This window comes from Eufriesea mexicana, unplaced genomic scaffold (assembly GCF_001483705.2).
Source record: "Eufriesea mexicana isolate 0111107269 unplaced genomic scaffold, ASM148370v2 scaffold124, whole genome shotgun sequence".
Classification (NCBI taxonomy): Eukaryota; Metazoa; Arthropoda; class Insecta; order Hymenoptera; family Apidae; genus Eufriesea; species Eufriesea mexicana.
The window spans coordinates 2,653,554-2,662,000 of record NW_016908357.1 but is presented as its reverse complement, the minus strand read 5'-3'; the positions used below and the strand labels follow the sequence as shown (position 1 = coordinate 2,662,000).

General features: G+C 40.1%; 2 protein-coding genes across 5 annotated transcripts in view; one reads left to right on the top strand and one right to left on the bottom strand.

Annotated features, from left to right (window-relative positions):
• The window catches only part of Scamp (secretory carrier membrane protein), a 4,914-nt gene extending 2,931 nt beyond the window's left edge, over window positions 1-1,983 (top strand). Inside the window, exon 9 of one of the 4 annotated variants that reach the window (XM_017911057.1) lies at window positions 1,891-1,983. The gene's annotated coding sequence lies outside the window, so the exon portion shown is untranslated. Of the gene's footprint in view, window positions 1-358; window positions 542-1,875 lie in introns of those variants that run through there. The other 3 variants (XM_017911060.1, XM_017911059.1, XM_017911058.1) reach the window with 3 other exon arrangements.
• Window positions 794-3,591, bottom strand: LOC108555428 (DNA helicase MCM9). Its single transcript, XM_017911056.1, has 12 exons — window positions 3,431-3,591; window positions 3,230-3,371; window positions 2,979-3,140; window positions 2,781-2,906; window positions 2,603-2,709; window positions 2,306-2,519; window positions 2,154-2,229; window positions 1,918-2,075; window positions 1,462-1,841; window positions 1,178-1,387; window positions 962-1,116; window positions 794-846 (listed from the first exon to the last, which is right to left on the bottom strand). Exons 1-12 carry the CDS (start codon window positions 3,523-3,525, stop codon window positions 794-796), a joined length of 1,878 nt encoding a protein of 625 aa, XP_017766545.1. The 5' UTR covers window positions 3,526-3,591.
• Between the last annotated feature and the right edge of the window lie 4,856 nt (window positions 3,592-8,447).

Genomic DNA, 8,447 nt, shown 5'->3' with positions numbered 1-8,447 from the left:
TCGTTGAAAATCAAAATAACTTAATAACACAAAGTGCTGTGTCCACGAATATAGAGTTTAATTTCATACTTGTTGTTTTATGGAACGTTACTTTAATTACTAATTGTACGGAAATCAGACATCTTGTCTACCTTAATAACGTCCTACACATTCCTTACAACATGTATTATATGGCCTTTCTTTATTAAGTACTTGTTACTTAGATCCTTAAAATATTCTATCGTATTGTAAAGTTTAATCTATATATATATATATATACATATATATATATGTATAAGGGATATTTTGAAAAAAAACCAGAACAAATTACTTTTACATACGTTTAATTATTTATTAATTATCGATAAATTATTTATAGAATACGAAAATTGGGTTATATCGTTGCTGTTACTTTATTGGGTGTATCTAAATGTCTCAATGAACTGGAAACTTTATATCAAGTAAAATGTTCGGGAATATAGGAAAAAGAGGTTGAAGAATCTTTGTTATTTATTGAGATTTTAATCAAATAGATTGTGCCCACTAAATATATTTTTACATATGTGAAAGTTGTTTAAATTGATTGAAATGATTATTACATACCTTTATTATATAGCATTGAACAATAGAATACTTCATTTTGTATAAAAGAAGTAAGAAAGAAATGTTTAAATTTTATAAATACGAGTTGGTAAATTTGTACGTTTGTAAGCAGCAATAAGAAAAGTGACAAATAAAAATTTAGTTTACTCATAACAAAATCTCTTTCACTGCGACGATGAATATAAAAATTTCTTCACGACAATTAAATTACTTATAACAAATTTTCCAGACTTTGTAAACCAATAGCCCTCAATAATGTTTCACCTAAAATTTCGAAATTATAATCTATTAATCTTATTCTGATTAGATAAGATTATTTTTGACTTCGAAAAATAAAAGATACATTAGAAAGGAAGCATTGAAACAATGTAAAACGCACCTTCAGATCTATATGTTGCAATTGGATCTGTTGGAAATGAACAACCAAGGTTGATCTCAGATGTACAATATGTTCCAACTAATTTTGCCACGAATATGGCATCCATAATTTCTATGTTCGATCTATACATCAATCTAGCGTGTCCTTCGGCTAGTCTGAAAATAATTTTATGCTAAATATTGTAAAAATAGCTTTAAATGTTTTGTCTCTTGTTACCTAATAAGACTGTCTAAAAGTCGAACCGTTGTTCTTTCTTCCCTTCTATCTGGATGGGATCTGTGATAAAGATAAGTCGCTCTGAGCACCATTTCTGCTTCTTTTGTTAATTTTGGTTCCAGGGAATGCACGTATGCCAAATACTCTCGTAAAGTATCCTCTTTCCATAGACATTCGGTTTTTAAAAGCTCAATATGAGTTTTTGAATCTCTGTGAATGCAACAACCGCTTTAATTAAAAATCAACAACGTGCTAAAATATTCAACTGCACCAATTTTTATTACGTTTGAGCAATATTTTCTTTCTTCTCAACAGCAGCCTTTAAAATATGTTCAGATGTCAACCTGTCCCACTCTGAATTTCTGTTATCCTTCATAAGCAAAATTAAATCGAAACGCGATAAAAGCGGATCCCCCAAATTCGTTTCCCATTCTTCATCCTCGGTGAACTGACCACCGGTTGGATTAATGGCTGCAATCACTGAACATCTTGAGTTTAATGTACTAACTAATCCAGCTTTAGCAATTGATATTGTTTGCTGTTCCATGGCCTCATGAACGGATGTCCTATCCTGTGAGCTCATAGTTGTGAATTCATCCACGCAACAAACTCCTCCATCTGCTAATACTAGAGCTCCACCTTCTAGATGCCAACCTTCTGAATCCTATGAAGTGCACGCTATTAAGAAAATTATGTAGATATTAACTGTTAAGGACAGAAGATGGTGTATATCGACTAACCCTGACAGCAGTAGCTGTGAGTCCCGCTGCAGTCGATCCGACACCAGTTGTAAGAACTGATCTTATAGCCAAACGTGACGCTGCACGAAGTAGCTGGGATTTACCAGTTCCAGGATCTCCGACTAAGAGAAGATGAGGTTCTCCTCGTACACGTGTTCCTTATTTTATTTAAAGTTATTGTATGTTATATTGGGAAAATAATAAAAGAAAAAAGAAATAATAATAAGAACAGTTACCACTTTCATTACACTTGGGCACACCACCAGCTAAAACAACAGCTAGCGCCAGTTTTGCAGTATACATACCATAAAGCTTTAATTTAATTTTTATATATATTATCTTTCTTTTTTAATTTTTTTATTATTATACGTTATACGTAAATATATACCTGTGGGCAAATAGATGCGAGAATGTTGTCTCTACCCAGCAAAGGATTATCGTTGTAGTTTTCCCAATATCGCTTAAAAACATCTTTCATTTCTTGCGAAGAGGATGTGTCGGAAATTTTACGCCGTACTACAATGCTATTTGCTAACATCATAGTTGATGCTTCTAAACGTTCATCAACTTCCAAGGGACCCCAAATTCTTATTACAACACCGCTAGAAGTGTACAGTATATTATAATATAAATTATAAAGAGAAGGCTAATTTGTAATATGCACTACTGGTAAATAATTGTTCACCTGATCTCAACATGATCTCCTGGTCTACATTTATCAACTAAATCATCTAGAAGGATAATTCTCAATTCCTCGGTTAAGGACCTATTTGTTTCACCTCTATATTTTTCCTAGTCAAGAGTATTAAAGGTGAGTGATGTTAACACAAATGACAATTATTAAATCATATGGATTAATTTACTTGTAGTCCTATTTCTTGACAATCCGAGGAATCCTCTAGATCAAAACCAGTTAGGACTTTCAGCTTTGGTGTATGACATGCCTCACATTCTATAATATCTGCAAAACTCTGTCTCTCCCATTCATACTATAAACAAATAATACATAAACTGCCAGCTAGTAAAAGTTACAACATATATATATAATCTCTTCAACTAACATTGGCTAGTGTAACATGTTTGCACTTTCTACAGATATATCTCTGTACAGATTTTAATATTGTTGGTTGCGAAATTCTGACAATAATGCCACTCATCGAAACTAGTTGTCCAATTTGTCCCTGATCCAGTGCGAGTGGTACAGCAGTGATTCTAATACGAATCTACTCGCATATATTTGCAAAATAAAACCATGAGAATACTAAAAAATAAAAAGAGGATTCAATAACAATTTTACGTTTGACGCCATTACCTTTTTCTTTACAACTTGTTCTGGTTTCGCTATTTCTTCTTGCGCTTTAACTGCTGCTTCGTGGCACAATGGTAAATAATATCTAGGATAACGCAAAATTTTCTGTGCTATGTCGGCATCTTCCCCAAATAGTGACACGAAGCTGGAATAAAAATATCTTTCGTATTATACGAAAAATAAACGCAATGTTAAAACACTTACTTTACATAAATCGAATAATAGCAACTGGCATCTATATTATCCAAAATTTCTTCCAATTCCTCTTGGTGGTTTTGTAATAAATATTTTTCCAACATTTTACGCGTTTATTCATGGAAAGTAGAAATTGAGGTTATAAACACACGTACCGCGCACGCTGCTACACGTGCTACTAGCTTCCCGCTGAAACTGTCAAAATCACGTGTTCCCCAATCAGCACGTGGTTCCATTGCTTTTTTGGAGTACGAATTTTAAACGCAATATTTATAATTAAAAAAAAAGTACAATCAAAATCAACCTATCATATTGGTACTCGTATAATATTTCACATATTTCACGTATAATGCATAATTCAATTCACGAAACAATAAACGAAATAATATAAAACAATTAACGAAATACAAATATATAAAAAGAAATAAAAATTTATAACAACTAATAAAATTTTCTTCGACCATTGAACGGCAGTAATATTCAATATTCTGTAAAATATAGGGTGTACTTAAAGCTCGAATTATCTTTTTAAAGGGATACGAATATTTTACGCGTACTGGCACAGTCGCAATTCGAGTTCTTCGAATTTTACGTTCAATGAATTCCTTTACCATCCAGTGCCGATTTAATAAAAGAACCGTATCGATTGCTTGTCGTAAAACCGCATTGGCAGTTCACCCATTAATCGATCCTCGCGTCTTCCTACCCATCTCGTAATTCTGTTCTCGTGGTTTCGCGCGGAACCCTTGCGGTAAAACTTGTTCCGCAACAGTGAAAACCTTTTCGGTGTCTACCTTTCATCTGAAAACCCTCGACGTTCCATTAATCCGGCGTTTAAAACAGAAGCGTAGCCATGTCAGTAAAAAGTGTAAATAAAACGTGCGGATAAAAATCAGGAGTACTCCTTTCTTCTCCATTACGCGGAGAAAGGACTCGCGGGTACATTTTCCTGGAAAAATCTTCGAAACAGTTCCGAATCGTTCATAGAGCGTTTGCCACGAGCTCGGCTCGGGGAATTGCGAATAATTCTGACCGCAGGAGTTGCGTTTTATCCGAAGCGGAGGTCGTTTGTTCGCGTTTCAAGTAACGCGAGTTGAACACACGACGCCTGTACCGGTGTTACGATATCATTGGTAACGATTCCCTTTACGACCTCTTCCTAAGTTATAAATTACTCGTCGGGATTCAGCGTGGGTGGAAATCGATGCAATTAGCGTGGCTGTGTGCGCGGCAAATACACGCCTGCACACGTTCCTACGTATAATTGCCGGGTGCAGGATCAAAAGTTGCCTGGTCGGTTTCGCCGCCAGGAATAGAATAACTCTCGCGTACCTTCCAACCCCTAACTTGCACTCGTCTCGAGAACGCAAGAATCCCGTAATTCACCGTCATCGTACTCGAACTTTGGCCTTTGTTAACGTTCCAGGAATATCGCGAAGGTATGGAAGAAAATAACTCGTTTGGAGGAAGAAAATCCTTAAAAGCAAGCTGCGCTCGATATTTCTCCTCGAGAGGTGTCTGGTCTAGTTAGAGCGGCGAATTTTTCCGCCGGAGAAAACGTCGCGAGACGTAAAATTTCCCTTGTCAATAGCTCGGACAAGTGTAAATTGTCGACACCGGGATCGTGTGTGTACACCGCATTTCCTGCGAGCGCGATTCTATGTAAGTTGTCAGCGACAGGCAACGGTGGAAGGTTTCCAGGTGAAATTACTGCGAGTCGCGTATAGTCGTCGCGCCAGGAACGTGTCGGCTAACGCTCGTGGTACACGGTTTACTTTGATTTTTCCATAAGCAACAATAACGAAGCGAAAGGTAAACGAGACCCCGCGCGGTGTCGTAAATAAAATTCAAATTGAAATCGGGATAATTAAAAAGACGCTCGACCGAAACGGTAGAACGGGTTCGTATATGGACGCGCGGTATTCATAATTTCAAAAGCGTGTGCTAATTAAAATGGAATTGCGAAACATCATACGCTTTATAGAATTTCTGTCGCTCCTTTAACAAGTAGCTTTTACTATTTAAATGCAATGAACGTGCGCGGAATGAGCCGTTAATTATTCAGAAACCTCTTAAATTCGAACCTGCGGGAACATGTAAATTCGCAATTACGCGTATGACTTCGGAAATAAACGGTGCAGCACGTTCTGCGTTGCTCGGAATAATTCAACGCGATCTTTGTTCTTCGAGAAGCTTCATCTTCGATCAGCGGAATTTCGTTTAATTCGTCCCGGGGTTTCGTTGATCTCGCAAATTGCGCTCAACCCCTTCGAGTATCTCTTTCGACCACGTTTAAATATTTATTTAAATATTTACGAGAGAAAGTAAATATCGGAAAATCAAAACCACTACGTTGCCACGCTTTTTCGTAGTTTCGATGCATCCCTCTTTCGGTAATTTCGCGAAGACGAGGAATAAAACAGCCCTTGCACGAGGAGCAAAAGCGTAAGCAAGAGAGGCGACGATCCGAGAGGGGAGATCCGGGAAAAAGAGGGCGACGAAGACAAGCTCGGAGGGTTGGGGCATCTTGTCCGGCAAGGATTCCACGTCGTATGAGGTCCTACGGTTTAATAATACATCCTAGGACCGTTAATCACCGTGTGAAATATAATTTAATACCCGAGCGAGCGAGGGCCGACCACTAAAAATGACGAACGACCAGGAAACACGCGGCGGACTCGCCAGCCAGCCCCTTCAACGCGTCGCTATAGTCAGCCCACACCGGTGGACGTGCAATAACGATAAAGGGTTGGGTATTCCTAGACGAGTCTTTTGGTGTGACCGCTCGTGAAAGCCGTACTGGCTGCCTGTGCATTACATTCGTCCACTGCGCCGTGCTCAATAGCCCCAATTCGCAGGATTCCTTCGCACACAAAGGCTACCCACAACTCGTTCCCTCTTCATCCCCTTTTTACCCGTCCCTTCTCTATCTTCCCACTTTTCCACCCTTCTATCGCACCCTGCCCTCTCGTCCTAGGTGACACACGAGCTCCGCACGTCGGACGTATCGATTGCGTTGATCTGGCCAGTTGGATCCACGAAGTCACTCGATCGAAAAATCCTCATCTCTTTTCCACTACTCGGCTGATCGCATTGACGAACCTCGTCGTCCTGTTCCTCTTCTTTTCTCACCGAGTCTGCCTCGTCTGGCCGATGACGGCCAACGAAATCGGGTTAATGTCCACGACAATGACCACGATTTCGTCCAATGAAAGCGTTCACCGACGATCTTCCTTCCGGCGCGCTTTTTATCCGCACCGAACTGGTTAACTGGCAATTGCGGAGGGGTGGTTACGCTGTAATGGGCTGCCATGTACAAGGTGTTCGCCACCGTCCCGGAACTCTCGTTACAATTCTTTTAACGAGATCTTTTCACCGACTGGCCCGGGTCCGTTTGCTGCCAGAGAGCCATCGAGTTTCGTGATGTTTTCATGTTGTCTTTTAATTTCCTTACTCGGTAATTTAGCACCTGTACTTACTGTTCCATGTTGTGACAGGTGGCAGATGAAAATGGGGAATATATAGCCCGAGAATGTAAATAATCAAACACGGAGGAGGTAAATGAATAAACCAAATGATCGGAAGGGAACGGCTGTGTTAGATATTGAATTCGTTCATTATCGACGATACGTAGAGTCTATGAACAATTGGCTAGCGTCTCTACCAGCGTTCGAAACATTATTGCCTGATCCTTTCGTGTCTACCGTAACGAATCGCCCGAAAGAGGGTAAAGTCTTCCATAGTTTATCGTAATAGCTATAAATAAAGGTATTAGCGTGGTCGCGAAGGAACCTCTCGATCGTGCAGACCTTCCAGACTTCCCCAGTTTCTACATAAATTGCCGAAATATCCACACGAGCTGTCGAACGTGAGCCAGCGCGTAGCAGGGGTTCTTTAGACGAGGTAATAAAGATATAAGGCGGCGTTTTATAGGCTGACGTCGTAGTTAGGTTGAAAAGCGGTCGGTAAATGTCATTAGCGATGGCTACGAATAATGCTCGAGCAAATATAATTGCGTTTAAGAACGTTCCAATCCGACTTTCTCAGTTGTATCATCTTCGATTGAAGATACGTACCCTCTACCTCTCTCGTCTGTCAACGAAGCCTGGGATGTCGAATTCTTCTCGGAATACCGTTCACTGTCCACCCAGAATCGACTCGAAACCTTTGCTAGATCACGATCGAGGTTCGTCTCGAAGATCGTGCTCGGGGCTCGACTTTCGAGGAACTCCGATTCATAAATCATTTCTCGATTTCGTAACCACGGTATCATCCCGGACGATTTCGTTCTACGCGAGGAACGCTCGTTTCCTTCCCTCCCTTAACCATTTCTCAATTTACGAGAGCGAGCCGTTGTTAGCGCAACATTCATTCGGAAGAGGAGGTTGATTTATGCGAGCTTCGAGCGTGCCTTTAACGTCCATCTGTGCGTGGTGAAAGCGGCTTGAATCGTGTCGGTGAAATATCTAGACGCTTTGGCGTCCATATTTGGATTTCTTTCATGCAAATCGACGATACCTTGGTAATCAAATTTCGTCGAGATATTAACGGGAAAAGTTCGCAAAGGGGATTACCTGGTGATAGTTGCTGCGTTAGGGAGACGTTCGCGATGGTAGGTTTCCAGAAATGGGTGTGCAGAACGCACCCCGTGTCTTCGTTCACGGTTACGGGGGAGGAAAGACACTCGATGACCAAGCAACCGAACGTTCTCCTAACATGGAAGACGTAAATTCAACGGAAGAACTTCATTTTCATCCATCATGCTTTGGCCCTGTCACGCTGCGCGTAGATTCAGCCCCGTTATGAAAAATAGACGTTCACCTTTAACGGTACATAATGCTTGGAAACGATGAACAATATTTCCTGCCACGCGGCATCGTTACATTGAGAATAAATTTCCATTTTGAGCACGCAGACGACACGGTATATTAAAGCGTTCCCCTCCAAATTTCCCTTCGTAGGCTGCCGCGATATATTTCAGACTCAAAGTCACTTATATTCAGGGATCCCTCCGAAATCTCGGTTG